Source organism: Ailuropoda melanoleuca, chromosome 13, assembly GCF_002007445.2.
Source record: "Ailuropoda melanoleuca isolate Jingjing chromosome 13, ASM200744v2, whole genome shotgun sequence".
NCBI classification, from domain to species: Eukaryota; Metazoa; Chordata; class Mammalia; order Carnivora; family Ursidae; genus Ailuropoda; species Ailuropoda melanoleuca.
Genome location: NC_048230.1, coordinates 56,555,029 through 56,571,866, shown reverse-complemented (window position 1 = coordinate 56,571,866; position 16,838 = coordinate 56,555,029). Strand labels below are relative to the sequence as shown.

Here is a 16,838-nt window from a genome sequence, read left to right as displayed (position 1 = left end):
TGTTTGCCTAAAAAAAATTTTTTTTAATGAAATTTGTTTGCCTAAGTTTAAACCAAAGGCGACTCGATTTGGGGTGAAATATTAAGTAATAGTAATGATTTAAATTGAGGAAACAGTGGCTGAAACGCAAAGCCTGTTCCAATTCTGCAGGTGTCTGGATCTGACTTCCACATTTTCCAGATTTCCCTCTGCGTCGCCCTCCTGCCCATCCTTCGCGGGTTGGGGAAAAGGAGAGGAGGGGACAGGAGGCGTGGCCCACCCACAAGCCTCACCGCATCCACGCGCCCTTTCCACAAGCCACGCCCCGAGCTCCCCTCACCGCCTTGGGTCCCGCCCTTGCCCCGCCCCAGCTGGCCTCAAGCCCCGCCCCGAGCGCGCGCGCTGGTCCGCTACCTAGGCCCCGCCCCCCGGGCTCCTCCTTCTCGCCCGCCGTTGCGCCGCTGTGCGCGGCAGCAAGATGGCGGCGCAACGGCAGGACCGTGAGGGTGGTGCGCAGCTGGCTGGGCCCGCAACGGAGGCCGACCCGCTGGGCCGCTTCACGTGTCCCGTGTGTTTAGAGGTGTACGAGAAGCCGGTGCAAGTGCCCTGCGGTCACGTGTAAGCGGCGAGCCGGGTTCTGGTCATGAGGAGCCTGATGGGGAGGGGTGCGGCCCGGGCCGGGAGGGTCTGGGGCGGAAGCCGAGGACCGGGCTAGAGGGTCCTCTTCCCCGGGCCCTCCGGGGCTCCTGAAGGCCGGTGGAAGTCGGCGGGGCGCTCCTCTCCGCCCTGGTCACTTCCAAGGTTCGCGCCGTCTGTTGAGCGCCTGCTGTGTTCCGGGCGGCCTGTCAGCCCCCTCACCCGTGATAGTGGAGTCACACCCTGCTGGGGATTTGGTAGGCTCTCAGGTCGGCCCTTGGTGGGGCGCCTCAATGGCTCATTCGGTAGAGCATGTGACTCTTGATCCTGGGGTCGTCAGTTGGAGCCCCACGGTGGGCGTAGAGTTCACTTAAAAAAATAAAGTGGGCCCTTGGACAGCCACGGTTTCCCTTGAATAGTCTGTGCATTGCTTCTAAAGTATGGTATGTACGGCGGCGTCATGTATCCAGCTCTACCAAGTAATTCGAACGTGCACTGAAGTTGGAAAAACGCTGAACTAGACTAAAAGAACAAAAGGGAAGTGTTGATAATAGTGCTCACCAGTCTGCCATTAACTGTGAAAGGGGTTGGGAGTTGCAGATAGCGCTCGTTAGCATTCCTACGTGTATGAGGTTTGGTGCATTTTGTTTGAAATTAAGCCTCCAGGGCCTGCATGTTGCTAATACACTGGTTATGACGACTAAAGGTGTGTGTGAAAATGACCAGTACAGACCTTGGGCTGGGGTAGGTGCCTTGAGGTTGGTGGGATTTAAATCTAAGCACACAAACACCTAAGTTGAAAGAACTGTAGAAAATGTGGCTACTTCTTGCTACGGGGGTTGGCATTTACTCAGTGGTCTTCCGCAGTGCTTAACTTGGGCATCATCTTGGCATTGGTTTTAGGACACCTTTATTGGAGATTAGACACAACAGGCACCTGCTGGGCCTCAGGTATTCTTATTCCTACAGCAGTATTGCCAGGGAAGAGGGTTGACAGCCATTTTTCAGGTAAGGGGACTGAGGCTCACATAGGGCAGACTCACCTTTGTCTAACTCTTCCCAGATGAACTGCAGGTGTCTCCTTGCCACCCCAGAGAATAATTTGGCACCTGGCAAGGGCTCCCCAGCCACACTGACTGATTTTTACTTCAAGTACTCCAAGTTCTTTCTAGCTTTGGGCTGTTCCCACTTGCAGTTCAGTTAGCCTGGAACTCTTCCTGCCCCATGTACCTCTCCCCTGCCAGCTACCCCAAATCCTTTCCAGACTTGAAATCCCAGTTTAACCAAACGCCTTTATCACCATCCGTACTTAAATTACTTCCCTGTTTCACTCCTGGCGCTTCCTTCTTCCTTGCATAGAGCCAAACTTAGGGATCACGAGGGCAGTGACCGTATCTGTGTTGCCCCTCTCTGTATCCCCAGTGCCCCGCACAGTGTCTGAGCATCTATCTTCCAATCTTATAGTCAACACACTAAAATATTTGTATGCCCACCATGTGCCAGATTCTTGGAGCACAGTAAGAAACAAGGTGATTCTGCCCTCAAAGTTTACAGTCCATTGCATTGATGATCAGTCAGTCAGGCTAACAAGTGGTCAAACTGTTGTGAAAGAAAATTCAGCGTGCAGTGGGAGGGTATTATAGGGATCAAACTGGTGTGTTTGGGAGCGATCAGGTAGAAATTTGTGGTGGAGGCTAGATAGTGTTCTCATTGAGTCTTTTCCCTTTTGGATCAGCCCTCCTTTTTACCTGATTTTGGATTAATTCATTGGATTTCATTCACAATTAATACGTATAAAGAGGCTTGGCCCAGCACAATTTACCAACAGAAGAGCAACAAAAGTTGTGGTTTCCTTGAGCCGGGTGAACCTTTCCTAGGTCAGAGGTCAAGGGGCAGTACTGGGTTTCAAACCTCTTTTCCATACTCACCATACTAGTTCCACGCGCGTTCATCAGTTCAGTGCTGTTTGAAGACAGATGGATGCACCTCTGTGAGGGCAGCACAAGTCCCGCCTTGCTTCCAGCCAAGTGCTTTTTTGCCTAGCCTGGTTAGTGGTAGATTTTTGCTAACTTTTATGCTTAGAACCCAGCATCATTGTAGCCTTGGCTGGCTAGGGCATGGAGTTTTTATAAAACTTTGTTTTAAGCCCTGAATGACTGTGTCCCTCCACTTTAGTGGAATACAGCTGGAGAAGGGCAGGTGGCTGGGAGCCCAAGTGAAGGGACTTTTTACATAGCACTGTAACAGAAAGGATGGAGCACTTAGAAAGCTGAACTAGATCAAGGCCTGTGAAATAGGAAAGGGAAACTGAGAAAGCCCAAGATACGGGAACCGTTTAAAAGCAGGCTTGCGTGTTGGGCATGACTCGGGCACAAAGTGGCTAGTGAACGTTTGGTCAGTGGGCTGTATCCTGGTGTGGGCTTGAAGCTGCCTTTATCTATCAGCTGGTCTTGGTTTCTATGGGACCCTCTGCTCTCTTGGGTTCCGCTTGTGATCTGCCTTTGAGAGTAGTTACAACAAATGATGCGCACAGGCCCTGTCTACCTCTCCAACCTAATCACTTACCCTCTCCCAGTGTCTACCCGTCATGGTCCCAAAGGGCTCCCTTTCTGGTTTTTGAAAATCTGTTTGCACTTGGTATATCATTTCTTTGTGGAACTCTTTGTGTCGAGGTTTGTGTGGCTGTCTCCTCATAGTTTTAGGTCTCAGCTCAGCACCTCCTTACAGAAGCTCAGTATGATCCGCCTCGGCTGATCTCTGCCTTGTTTTATTTCCTTCAGAAATTAACATTTGTGTTTTTCTCCACTTTGGAATATAAGCATCAAGAAGACAGGGATTTTGTTTACTTCTCCACTGTGCTCTCAGTGGTGAATCATTAAGCCCTCTCACCTTCTCCCAACCTGGTCTATTTTGTGTGGCAGCGTTATGACAGAGGAAGAAAATCCTTAGAGACGGTAAAAATTTGTCAGATGCACAGGTTAGCTTTGATTATACATCCTGAGTTCTTCCTGGCAGGTTTTGTTATCTTGCCTTAAACCTATCAGGTCGGGTGTGTAGCCAGGCTGTTTTCAAGTCTTATTGTCCTTTCTTACTGTGTACCATATCTCAGCAGCATTCCCTACGTAGGTTTCAGGATAGAAACTTGGCCTTCTTTGACTTTCCTTCTCCGAATTCAGTAAGTTCTCAAGTACTACTGACTCCACTCTGAATCATTTCCTGAGTTAATTCTCTGTTGCCTCAGGCCCTCAGAATTCCTTGCCTTAGCCATCTGTTTGGTTTCTACTTCAAGGCTCCTGTCTTTTCCTCACCTAAAAAAAAAATTGAAAACCATGGACAACTCTCTTGTCCATGCTAACCTCAGCTGTTTTTCTAAAACTCAGACTTGGCCTTATTTGATATCTTTAAACATCTGGGTTCCTGCTGTTCATGAGGAAAGGTGTTAGACTTTTATTGCCTTAGGTGCCTCATGAATTTTTAAGTCTAAGTGCCTGGAATATTCTTACCTTCCTCTACCAGCTGAGCTCTTTCTTGTAAGGCTCTTTTGTGAATGCTGCCTCTGAAGTCTTACCATCCCTGTCCTTCTTGGGTCACAGTGAGGCGGTCTTATCTTTGTCTTCTCATAGAGCTTTACATTCACCTCTAAGGATAGCACCTCCTGTTTGTGGTGCTTGACACTGTACTGAGGGTGTGCTACGCATATTCCATCCCAGCAATCCCAGAGGTGGCTACTACCATCTCTATTTCAAAGAAGAGAAACTGAGACTCAGGAAACCCCACCAAGATCCTTCAGTGGCAGGTGCTAAGGTTTGAAGACTGCGCCACAACACCTTTCACCGTGTATCATGACAGTTTGTGTTTTTTTCTGTTGGTGGACCTGTGTGTTCTTGGCAGGACACTCCCCTCACTCCCTTTCTGGCCTGGGAGGACTCAGTATTTCAATCACTGATAGGGAGCAATATGTTTATAATCCATTACTCATTGATGTCTTTTTAAAAGTTTATCCATTTTTGTTGTCTTGTCTCCACGATGCATGACGCAGGTTCTCTGTATGTCTTGTTCTAGCTTTTGCTCTGCATGCCTGCAGGAATGTCTGAAGCCGAAGAAGCCTGTCTGTGGGGTGTGTCGCAGCGCTCTGGCACCTGGCGTCCGAGCCGCGGAGCTCGAGCGGCAGATTGAGAGCACAGAGACTTCTTGCCATGGCTGCCGTAAAAATGTATGTGGAAGTAAAATGGAAGAGTCAGTGTCTTTCTGTGATGAGAGGGGGTAAAACGCAGAGCTGTTGCCACGTTGTTTCCGACGTTAGAGCATGACTAGGTGACTAACAGCACGTGTGCATGCTAGTTATCTGTGGCAATGGCTGTGCCGTTTCATTTTAGTGACCGTATTGGTTTTGCTTTGTTTTTTTAAGAGTTGGTTTAGTGTATTATGTATTGTAGCTTTGAAGACCTTAGAAGTCAGTTATCCCAGTTTTTCCCTATGAAAGAGCCACTTTTCCAAAGCATTATGGATAATTTCCATTAGAAGATAATGATAGGATGCTATTTCTTAATTTTTTAAATATGAAATAAGATCATCTCAAAAAAGTACCTGCTGCTGTGAGTTTGGGGGGAAATGTTACAATCTATATCGTTATGGATATAAAAAATATTTGAACTTTTTACTACTTGATAGGAATCATGACATAAAGGTCATTTTGAAGTTATGTGATTATAAGAGCAATACTTAATATTTGAAATGCACCATGCTCTTTTGCCTACTTATGTTAGAATCAAGTGTATTTATTTTGCCATCTGTTATAATTACAAAGGAGAAATATCATTGTCTTATTTTCCAAGAGATACACACGCAGCCTTATAGGTTTTGAAATCATGATTTTGTTAATTTTGGACTGTACAAACATTACAAAATAATGTAGGCTTGTTCCCCACTCCAGAGATTACCTCTTTAAAAGTGATTTAATTTAGAAGGGCAAAACATTTTCTGCCCTTTGACAAACACAAATGTAAGGTTTTTGCAAACACAGACGTAGGAATTTCACAAAATAGGAGCATATTATAATTCTAGAGCTTTTTCTCACTTTTGAAAAAAAATTTTCACTTAATGACTTACTAGGCATGTCAGTTTCATTACTTTAACACATTAGTATGGATGGCCATAGAATGGATATACCTTATCTCTTTCCTTTCAGAATGATTTAGCACTAGGGGTACAAAGTAGTTATCATTCTGAATAGGCTATTTCCTCTCCCTTTTAATGGGGAGCTCTTTGGTTGGTGCCTTGAAGTCAAGTTCTTTAGCTGGAGGTAAGACAGAAAGGAGCATTATGGTAAGCTGGAGCTCAAATAACGAAGCTTTTTTTTTTCTTGTGGTTTCCTTTAATTTCGAAACTCAGAATATTGAAGCGAAATTACCCGTTACTTTATCTTTATGCATGCATGATGGGTTTTTTGGTTTTTTTCCTTATACTTTTGATTTTTCTCCATTTTTAAAGATTAGTGATTGTATTGTATTTCCACGTGTACTATACCTCCAAAAATGTTTTCTTCCCTTTACCTCTCCTCTTCATTCCTTATATTTTTTCTTTCCTTTTAGAACACCTGCGATGAAGCACTATCCTCTAGGTTTTCTTTCTCTTTCCATCTTGCAAAGACTAGATTTTATAGGAGAAATAGAACTCAGATTTCTGAGTTTATCACATTTATCACAATCTGGCATTTATCACAGTCTGGCATTCTGTACTTTAACTAGAATTGCTGGTCTTTATCTCTTTTACTCAAATGATTACTTCTTACTGCTGTGCATAATGAAATGTGGTTCTTGGCTTGCTGTGAGGAGACTAGTTTAAATGCTATGTGGAAAATTTTTAAACCTTCCCTGGTTTTGGAGTATGTGAGCAGAGAGCATACCTTGAATAAAAGCAAACCTCTAGAAGAGTTACTTTGAGTGGAAGCAGACATCCTGGGTTGGTCAGGTCAGAAATCAGCCTTGGTATTAACAAAAACCCTGCAACAAACGTGCTTTCAGTCCCCGTCAGCATAGCTAGGAGTCTGGTGAGATTGTTTGCCAGGTTGGTACAGGTCTGGTTTTCATCTTGACCTTTCTTTGGGACTATGTTGGCCCTGACTAACTTGTGGGCTCTGATTCTTCCTGTCCAAGTTTTTCCTATCCAAGATCCGGGCTCATGTGGCTACCTGTTCCAAATACCAGAATTACATCATGGAAGGTGTGAAGGCCACCACCAAGGATGCCTCCCTTCAGCCAAGGTAAATGACTCAAAATACTCCCTTAGGCAGAGGTCAGCTTTTGCTATGAAGACAGTGGACACTTCGCATGTTCAAGGATTTAGTTGTAGGAGTTTGGGAAAGTGGAGGTATAATTGTTAATCTGGCTACACCTGATGTCTGTTCTTGTTTTGGGGTGGGGTGTGGAGGACTCTGATGCTCACTTCGAGTACTGGCTCTACTGTTAACGTTATTTTCCACACTTGACCTGATTCTGAAGTGATTGTCACAGTCCCTGTCATAACACATTGAACTTTGCTTCTTTTTTGGAGGGTACAATGGTTGAAGTGTGGAAAAGTACTCAGAGGTTTCTTCTTTTTTTCCTGCCGTTCATCTTCCAGGAGTGTCCCAAACCGTTACACCTTTCCTTGCCCTTACTGTCCCGAGAAGAACTTTGATCAAGAAGGGCTAGTGGAACACTGCAAGTTATCCCATAGCACGGATACCAAATCTGTGGTAAGAGGAACGGGGTTTTGTTGTTTTCCTTTTTACGAAAAAAAGTCAAACTTACAGAAGAATTAACCGGATTCAGATTCATACAGTGAACTCCTGTGTACCCTTTGCCTAGATTCATAGATTAATGACATTTACCATATTTGCTTAACGATACTCTATCTGTACATAGTTTTTGCTAACCATTCAGTGATAAGTTACAGATAGCATGGCTTTTTGCTCCTACCCACTTCAGCGTGTATCTCCTAAGAACAAGAACATTTTCTTACAAAATCAAATTTTTGTGTTTGTCACGCTCAGGAAATGTAACATTGACACAATTTAATATCTAACAGAGAATTCATGTTTAAATTTTAACAATTGTAGGGGTTCCTGGCTGGCTCCGTCCGTAGAGCATGTGACTCCTATTCTCAGGGTTGTGAGTTTGAGCCCCACGTTGGCCATAGAGATTATTTTTAAAAAAAAAGTGGAATACCCTGAAATTTTATCTTATTTTACTTTATTTTATTTATTTTATTTAATTTTATTTTTAAAATATTTTATTTATTGATTTAACAGAGAGAGAGACAGCCAGCGAGAGAGGGAACCCAAGCAGGGGGAGTGGGAGAGGAAGAAGCAGGCTCCCAGTGGAGCAGGGTGCCCGATGCAGGGCTCGATCCCAGAACCCTGGGATCACACCCTGAGCCGAAGGCCGACACTTAATGACTGAGCCACCCAGGCACCCCCTTGAAATTTTAGTAAATTGTAATATCCTTCACAGCAATATCTTTCTGCCCCCAAATCCTGGATCTTTGTGTTACATGCAGTTGTCAGGTCTCTAGTGCTCAGCTTTTCTTTGCCTTTAATTACCTTGACATTTTTAAAGAGGACAGGCCAATTGTTTTGTAAGATGTCCTTCAATTTGTGTTTGTTTGATTCTTCATCATTTCGTAGCAGTGTGTCCTCCGGGTGCCATCGCAGGGGTCACGTGATGTCTGTTGGCCCCCGTTGTTGGTACTGTTAAGTTGGATCCCTTGTTGTCCATGAGGTTTGTCCTCTGTAAAGCTACTGTTTTCCTTTTTAGAGTAGTTTGTAGCTATGGGGAAAGAGAATGTGCATGAAATTATTAGGAAAGTACTTACCAGTCTTTTGACATTTAAGTATCACAGACTGGCATATAGTTTTGTTTTAATGTTTGGATATGGCCCATGTCAGCAGTATCACCCTTTCCTCTTTCTTTTTTTTTTTTTTTTTTTTTTTTAATTATCCCCCAAGTAGCTCTATGCCCAACGTGGCGCTTGAACTCAAAACCCTGAGATCAAAAATCACACAGTCCACTGACTGAGCTAGCCAGGTACCCTCTTCCCTCTTAATGTCATTTACAGGGTCGGTCTTGATACAACCTCCTCCGTAGTTTTGTTTCAGTTTTCCCATTTATCTCAGACTGCCCTCTTGAGCTGTATACCTAACCTAGTTTTATGGGCACACTTCAGCTCCCTTGCCTTAAAAGGTGGTGCATGGACGTTAGTATTTGCATAAGCTTTTGTGAATAGGGTTAGGCCTTATGGCATTCTTTATTTTATTTTTTTTGCAAATTTCAAGATAGCGCTGGCCTGTTTGAGAATACCTTAGATCTTCTCTTGACTTTATTGAACTCCTTACCAAGTCCACATTCTGGTCAATACAGCCACTTTTTACACTGGGCTCCCTGAGCTCCTACCATTGTGCTGTGACAGATTTGACAGATAAATTCCCTAGTGTCTGCTCTTCCAAACTCCCTTCACTAGGGAACTTGGCCAGCTTGGCTCACTGTAAGTCATTTTCAGCCAGGCCCTGTTGCTGCTAGGCATGTGCAGTCTCTGGTGGCTGTTCTGGGTACTCTCTTTGCATTAAGTTCCTGGCACGAACCGTCCTCGTTCTTTCCAGGTAACACTAAATCCTGCTTTTAACTGAGTTCAGAGTATCAGGTGTGAATTTTTTCTTCTCTCTCCCTCCTTCTGTCTCAGGAGCTCTCTGATCTACCTCTGAGGTCACAGACTGGCAGTCTGTGGGGTACGTCTGGCCTACACACATTTTAACTTCCCTTTTAACCTTTAAAAACCAGAAGATTTCTCAGTCTTGCTACTTTACGTTTGAGAATCTGGAAGTTCAGAGCCAACTGGCCTAGAGTAGATGGGATGGGCTTACCCCTGTCCTCCTTTGCTCATGTGCCTTACTCATCTGGTCTCTGTGAGCACTTGAATTTGCAGCCCTTGTTCCTTGTCCTTATCATTCCATTTTGTGTTGAGGAAAAGGCTCCTTTCCAAGTCTGACTCTGCTTGTGTCCTCAGACCCATGCAGAGGACTGAGCATAGGGCCCAGCTCAAAGTAAGACTTATCTGCTCCTGTGGCTTACCCGATCCCATGTCTTGTCTTTTCTTCTCTTAGCTTTGCTGTCTACCCACGCCTCACTCTTGTTTTCCTTCAGATATGCCCATCTTCCTGGCTCATTGGTGGGAGGAATGTTCGATCTGTGCTCTCTCTAGATAGTGTTCAGTTGATCTTTTCCCTCAAGCTTGTCGTTTTCCAGGTGTTGCTGTGTCTTCGAACCCTTTTCTTTATCCCCTCCAGATTCAGCTTCCACTCCAGCTGACGTCATGTTCTCCATGGTCCCAGCTGACTTCTTGAGTCCTTGCTTTCTGCCACCTCTTCGTAATTTTTTAAAAAAAGATTTTATTTATTTGACAGAGTGCACGCACAAGCAGGGGAAGCAGCAAAGGGAGAAGGAGAAGCAGGTTCTCTGCTGAGCAGGGACCCTGATGCGGGGCTCGATCCCAGGACCCTGGGATCGTGACCTGATCCAAAGGCAGATGCTTAACTGCCTGAGCCACTGAGGCGCCCTGTCTTTGCATTTTTTTAAATGGTTTTCTTTGTATGTAGTCAGTTTATGGTGTAAAAAGTGTCTCTTTGGCCCCTCCCCCTAGTTTTCCGGCTCCCTTCCATACCATTAGTTCCCAGTATTTCTTTATATTCTTGCATTTTATTCTATTTCTGGGATATGATAAATGCATTATGTTATCATTTGCCATTTTTGTTTAATAGAAGTAAACCCAATCTAAAAACACCACAGCATGGTGGCCTGCCCGCCTTTCACGAGATCACTCACAGAAATGGATTATTCTCAAAAATAAACAGCCTCACCATTTGATATTAATATTTGTCTTTCTGACATTTTATTTTTATTACACAGATGACTGTTGAAATTTCTATAGGCAGATGGCAACCTGAAATGCGCATTGAAGCTGCTGTTTTTCTGTGATTCCGGAGTAGCTTCCCAGTATGCATTCTTGGGCTACAGTAGGCAAGATGAGAGTTAGTTCTGCAAAAAAACACCCAAACCCAAGGTTTCAGCTCTTTCTTCAAGATGTTTTAGTTGTGATTCTTAATAACTGATCACTCATTGAAAGAGCAGGTGTGCAGAGACACACACACACCATCCACCTGCCCCCACTACACATTTTCTGTTTTAAAGTTTGCCAGACAGGGGCGCCTGGGTGGCTCAGTCGTTGGGCATCTGCCTTTGGCTCAGGATGTGGACCCAGCGTTCTGGGATCGAGCCCCACATCAGGCTTCTCCACTGGGAGCCTGCTTCTTCCTCTCCCACTCCCCCTGCTTGTGTTCCCGCTCTTGCTGGCTGGCTCTCTCTCAGTCAAATAAATAAATCTTAACCAAAAAAAAAAAAAGTTTGCCAGATAAGCTTAACTCTTTTGGTAATTATGAGAATGATAATGGATGTTAAGTAAAATGTAGAGACTGGAATTCATTTCCTACCACCATCCTGCCCTGCAGTTTTTAGAAGGGAATAAATGAAGAAATTTGTGTGCCATCCAAGTTAAGCGGATTGACTACATTGTAGAGCTAGTTAGCGGCAGAGACAGTACTGGAACCTGGTGTCCTGGCTCCTAAACCAGTTTTCGCATCAGAACATCAGAAACGGTTCTCTGTTGTGCTCATTGGCATGTCAGTAGTGCTCAGCTGTGTGTGGAAAAATGCAAAATCATGTAATCCAAAGACGTCTGTAGTTTTCAGATGTCCTTAGGAGATTCTTGTATGTCCCCCTTTTTATGCAAATGACAGCACATTCTACACACCAAATCCGTGTTCTTGGCATCTGCCCCACATCCAACATGTATATCTGCTTTTTTTAATGAGCTTCACAGTTTCCCATTACTTGTCTGTGCCACAGTTGAATTGGTCCCTTATTGATTAACATCAAGGTCGGTCTCAGACTATCAGGAAATTAGAGTAAGGACTGGATATTAAATGCTACTAAAGAATTATTGTTGATTGATAGGTGGGATAGTAGTATTGGATATGTGAAGGGAAGTACCTATTATGAGGACTGTACTGAAACAGTGAGATACTGTGTCTTACTTTAAAATGCCTCATTTTTTGCCAAAATAACTATGCCAGACGAAAATCTGGGTGTTGGGGATAAGGGATGGGTCATCAAAGTATTACCTGCTTTTCTGTAGGTTGGAAATTATGTTGCATGCTAAGTTTTAAAAGGCAGCCATAGATTTTTAACACATCTTTGCCTGTGTTTATTTATGTTTCTAATCTAAAATACAGTCTTAGACCTGGGTTAATTTGGTTAAAGGTTAAGTGCATTCGTAATTTTGATAGTGCTAGAGTGCTGTGGTTTCTGGTACAGCAACCTTATTTTCTCTTTTTTCCCCTCTTTTGGCTTCCTCAGATCCCTCTGGTAGTTTTGTCTCTGTTGAAGCGTCTCTTCATTCAGCTGTTGGCCCTCTGTTCTGTCCCTTCTCCATCTACAGACTCCTTAACTGTAATGTTTCAGCCCTTCCCGTTGGAAGCCGTCACCTCTTCAGTCTCTGAACCTGACCCATGTTCCAGCCCCACAGCTATAGCTGCCAGCCCAGCTCCTTCCACCAAGGAGTCGTTCACCATTTCAGACTGATCTCTTGCCAACCCCCTTTGTCACCCTATCTTCCCTGTAAATGGGGGGGTTCCATTTCCAAGCCGACCACTTCGGCCTGCTTCTCCCCCAAGCCCATCTCCTCTCTGAATTTTCCATTCTAGCCGGACTGATCGCTTGGCTGTTGGCCAATACTGCCGCCCCCTGGCCTCTCCTCTATGCCTGTCTTCTGGAGCACCCTTTCATGTTCTCTTTGTCCTTCAGATACCTCCCAGGCTTCAAAGCCCAAATCAGCTTCTTACATGAGGGCTTTTCAGCCGCAGCCCTCTCATCTGAGCGGCATTGACTTTGTAAAAATAGCACAGACGGCTGTGTTTTACTTCTCGGGATATGGTTCATCTGTCATTTCCTTGGTTTTCTTTGTGCTTTTGGATCATTTTGTGTGCTGGGTTAGACGGCCAGAGTCTAGGCCCCTACTGGGCTGACACACATCCTGGTCACAGTAGGAGGTCAGAAAAGGGTGGTATTACGGTGGAAGCCTTTATGCGCTCTCACCTGTCATTTGACCTGAGGAGGAGGCTGACAGTGTTTTCTGGGATACAAATGTGCATGTTGAAGGAGTGGCCAGGCCCTAAACCGGTGTGTCAGGAAAACTACCCTGGAAGAAAGGCCAGATACAGGCCACAGAGGACTAATGTCAGCTCAAATGTCAGGTGCCTAAGACTGTGCTTCTTTGTTGAAAGGTTTGCCCGATATGTGCCTCAATGCCCTGGGGAGACCCCAACTACCGCAGCGCCAACTTCATAGAGCACATCCAGCGCCGGCACCAGTTTTCTTATGACACTTTCGTGGTGAGTCTGGAGCCCGGGCCCTGATCCTTCCCCCGGGGGAACAGCACAAGGATCTCCCTTCTCTTACCTAGTGAACTGTGGGTCCCATTGTTGAGTTTTGTCACTGATGTGATGGGCTCCCTGGAACAGCGGCTGTGTGGTCCATACACATGAACCTGGTGAGTGGCCAGAGCCTTTGCTGGGTGGTATTTAAGAAGGTGAACTGACCAGTCATCTGCAGTGAAACATAGTGAAAGCTTGCTCCCTGGGTTTTTTTCCCAAAAGTTTTTCCCACTTTTTTTGGTATGTGTAGATTTTACCTGTTCTAGAACCTGGCTTAGGATCCCAAAGCTCAGATTCTCATGGGGACCAGGCACGTAATGGCAGTGGTCCTCATGAGGATTTGCAAGCTGGACGGTATCCAACCCGTGTTATGCTGCCATCAGCTCCGACCGATGGTTATCGTATGGAGATCCAGGGATAATACTGCCCATCTCTCCACCTACCCCAACCCCAAGAAGCTGGAAAGGCAGAATGTCATAGAAGTATCACATATTTCTTAAAGCACTTCAGGTCAAACAAAACATGTCCACTCGCCAGAGGTGTTCATCCGGTTTGTGTCCTTTCCCTAGAGCTGAGCGGTTTCGAAGGGACCCAGTATTGTTTTGGCACAATAGTAATAGATAAATTTGGCCAACTGCTCGAAGTAAACCATTTGTTTATAGATCTGTGTCGTGAGGATTTTAGGGTAGTATTCAGTCTTAACGTCTGTGTTTCAGGACCTGAGAAGGAAAGCATGATTCTTTCCCAAGTTGTCATAAGAATATTTATTCTCAGTCTAAGAGAGTGTCTGAGGTTCAGGCTTCAAAATAACTGTCCTTTTCGTTAGTGCTGTGAGGAGGAATAAGATTCCCAAGTTCTACCCAGGTAAATAATTTGGCCTTATTGAATTAAAAGGGCAAGTCTGACTGGCGTGTACTCCCGTTTGAGCACTTGGTGTGTGCCCCACCCCACGCAGGTGCCCTCTGGTCCTCGTAGCCCTGTCTGAGGGAGCCGTCGGTATTTTCATTGTCAGGATGAGGCGGCAGAGGTACAGAGAGATCAAGCAGTTTGCCCCTGGTTAGGTGGCTGGCATCGCACCCTGGAGCCGGGATCGGTCCTGGGGCAGTCGCCTCCAGAGCCCATCATCCCCAGGCTGTCCCGCTTCTCCTACTGAACGTGAGTCTTTGCGGCTGTAACTGGTGCTGAGGCCGAGTGTCTGTGTTTCGCCCGTAGGATTACGATGTTGATGAAGAGGACATGATGAATCAGGTGTTGCAGCGCTCCATCATCGATCAGTGAGCAGTCTCTGCTGTCCATCTCCTGTTCCAGAGCTTCCATTGTGTGTTAGGCGTGAAACATGTGACTTATACACTTTAAATGTACAACAGACCTGGAAGTGAGCTGTGGTGTTAGGATAGGGTCACTTCTGACAGGGAAAGAGGTTTCCACGTCAGAGCCGTCCTTTCCTTTGGGGTCTTTCCTTTTGTTCATTCTGTCACATTTCTGGTCTCTGATTGCTCCTCAGCCACTTCCTGGAGCTTCTGCTTCCTCTTCTGGAGGAGAACCCTGCTTCTCCACCTCTCCTTGTTTCACACTTGTTCCTCCCCTCTAGTGTTCATCTCTCAGGTCCTCTGAGCCAGCCAGGACCTTTTCTGGGTCATGAATAGCACAAATGAGACCAGCATCTCCTGTCCTTGTCCCTGAGGGGTATGTGCTCTGGCAGGAGCGTATCCGATCGCTGCAGGAGCACCTTCCTGTTCGTTGGTCCTCAGCAGCAGCTGCCAGAAGCTGGAGTTTACCTCCTGGGAAACATGTCAAAAGGCCTGTCTGGGTTTAGCATGATCTGATGCTGGAAGTTTTGATTAGTGATGTTTTCCTACCACTCCTGCACACCCTTAGAATTAACTGGTTCAGTCTTCAATGCCTGCATGGTGCCTTTTTAGGATAAGGTGTAACCATATATTTTTAGTGAGAGTAAGTGTTTCTAGGTTAGGAAAGTTAAACTCCATTTATCCATAAGTGGGGAGGAGGGTCAGCTAAGAGCAGTGTGAGGGCCATAGGTTTTTGGTTCTGATTTTCAAATTAATGTTGTATTTTCAAATGACAGTCCTGTTTACCTCTCTGTTTGGGAGCCTGCTTACATTCTTGTCCTTAAAGCACGAGAAGGAGTCCTCAAATGAGTAAGAAGGAAGAGGTTTAGGGGCTCCAGTGGATACTATAGTTATTTTATCTTTTATTTGGTAACTTAGATTAAACTGAGTGTTGCTTTTCTATCACAAATGGTTTCCTTACGAAACTGGTTTCCTCGTGTAAATCAGCGTGTGAAACCTGCCTTCTAAAGCAGAGGTTATAGGAAGTCTAGTGTCATAGCCTGCTGTCTCTGTGTGATAAGACACACTGTTCAGAAGGCAAACATGTCTCCTGTGAGCACTTGTTGATGGAAACTGTCTACTGGAAGCTTGCTTTGTTAACAGCTCAAGAAACTTGAAGTTCACCATGTTTCACGAGTATTAATAAATACAAGGCTAAGAGCTGTGAGTCTAATCTGTAGGAGCAGAACCTCTGATTGACCAAAAGGCATGTGGCTTTAGGTTCCCTTTTCCGTGTCAGACCTCTCTACACTGAGCATGGAAAGTTTATCTGGTTAGTGGCTGAGGTTGCAAGTGACAGCATGCTTTGGGCCTGTGTGTACTGCTTTTGTGGGCCTCTCCCTCTGCAGGTAGGGGCTTCTGATGTCTAGTAACCAACAAAGACAGAGCCCTTTGGGGGCAAAATAATTTTTTCTAATGTGATGTTGCTTGGGAGGGCCCATATGTTAAGGTCTATGTCTTCACTGTTATTTCTGGAAAAAGTTCACTCTGACCTCCCTGAATTGAGAGGTCTAAGTTTGGAGGGAAATTTGACAAAGCCTTCATTTGAGGGAACGGATGAGAATGTGTCCATTTCACTGGTGGTACCAAGAAACCGATTTCCTTGTATTAAGTGCACTTCATGTATTTCTAATAAGATGACTTTCCAGAAAGTGAAATTTGTTATGTTCTGGCTTTTAAATGGTGAAATATAAATAAATTTCATAATTTATCTGATTGGGCAGCTGTAATGCCTGTTTTCATTAACCACCATTTGCTGAAGTCTGGGCCTGCGGAGACTCCAGAAGACTGGCGCTCTAAGGGGAAGTCCTCGTCTGTCACGAGTCCCATCTGGCTCTGATCTTAGCTCCGACACTTCACCAGCTGGGCCTCCCCAAGCTTGTCCTCTCTGGAAAATGAACACAACCCTCCCTTCTCACAGCTGGGAGCTCGGGTGAGGTGAGAAATGACCGTGTTCCTTGAAGCGAGGCTTCGTTTAGACCTGTGGCTTCGGCTGCATTCTGATGACTTAGCAGCAGCCCCGAGGTGTCATAGTAAGGGGTTTCGTGCACTAGGATCCAAGGTCATGGCATACCTTAGTTCTGCATTCTGCCACTGGCTGTGGGACATTTGGCAAGTACTTTCCCTTCCTGAACCTGTTTCCCTACAGTGAAACGGGAATAATTTTCTGGCTTCTAGGGTCTTTATGAAGGAGGAGGTATTTACTATTTATTAAATAGCTACCATTTGTTAATCCTTTACTTATCAGTTTATAATGATGTAGGTAATAGGTAATGAATGTGTGCCTGGCACTGTGCTGGCACGTAAAAGGTGCTTAGTAAATAGCCACTATGCCTGAATATAAGGAAGTC

The 16,838-nt window shown here is 45.1% G+C and overlaps 1 protein-coding gene across 1 annotated transcript; it reads left to right on the top strand.

The window, feature by feature from the left end:
- Window positions 1-422: 422 nt before the first annotated feature.
- Window positions 423-16,203, top strand: RNF114 (ring finger protein 114). The gene is made up of 6 exons (XM_002912982.4): window positions 423-597; window positions 4,678-4,828; window positions 6,771-6,877; window positions 7,237-7,351; window positions 12,989-13,096; window positions 14,351-16,203. Exons 1-6 carry the CDS (start codon window positions 458-460, stop codon window positions 14,414-14,416), a joined length of 687 nt encoding a protein of 228 aa, XP_002913028.1. The 5' UTR covers window positions 423-457; the 3' UTR covers window positions 14,417-16,203.
- Window positions 16,204-16,838: the final 635 nt, after the last annotated feature.

What these genes read in the sequence shown, in the direction of transcription:
- RNF114 (XM_002912982.4), top strand. Translation starts at nt 458, where the DNA reads ATGGCGGCGCAACGGCAGGACCGTGAGGGTGGTGCGCAGCTGGCTGGG. An exon ending in GCCATGGCTGCCGTAAAAAT is followed by an intron (nt 4,829 to 6,770) that starts GTATGTGGAAGT and finishes TTCCTGTCCAAG; the next exon opens with TTTTTCCTATCCAAGATCCG. An exon ending in TTTCTTATGACACTTTCGTG is followed by an intron (nt 13,097 to 14,350) that starts GTGAGTCTGGAG and finishes TTTCGCCCGTAG; the next exon opens with GATTACGATGTTGATGAAGA.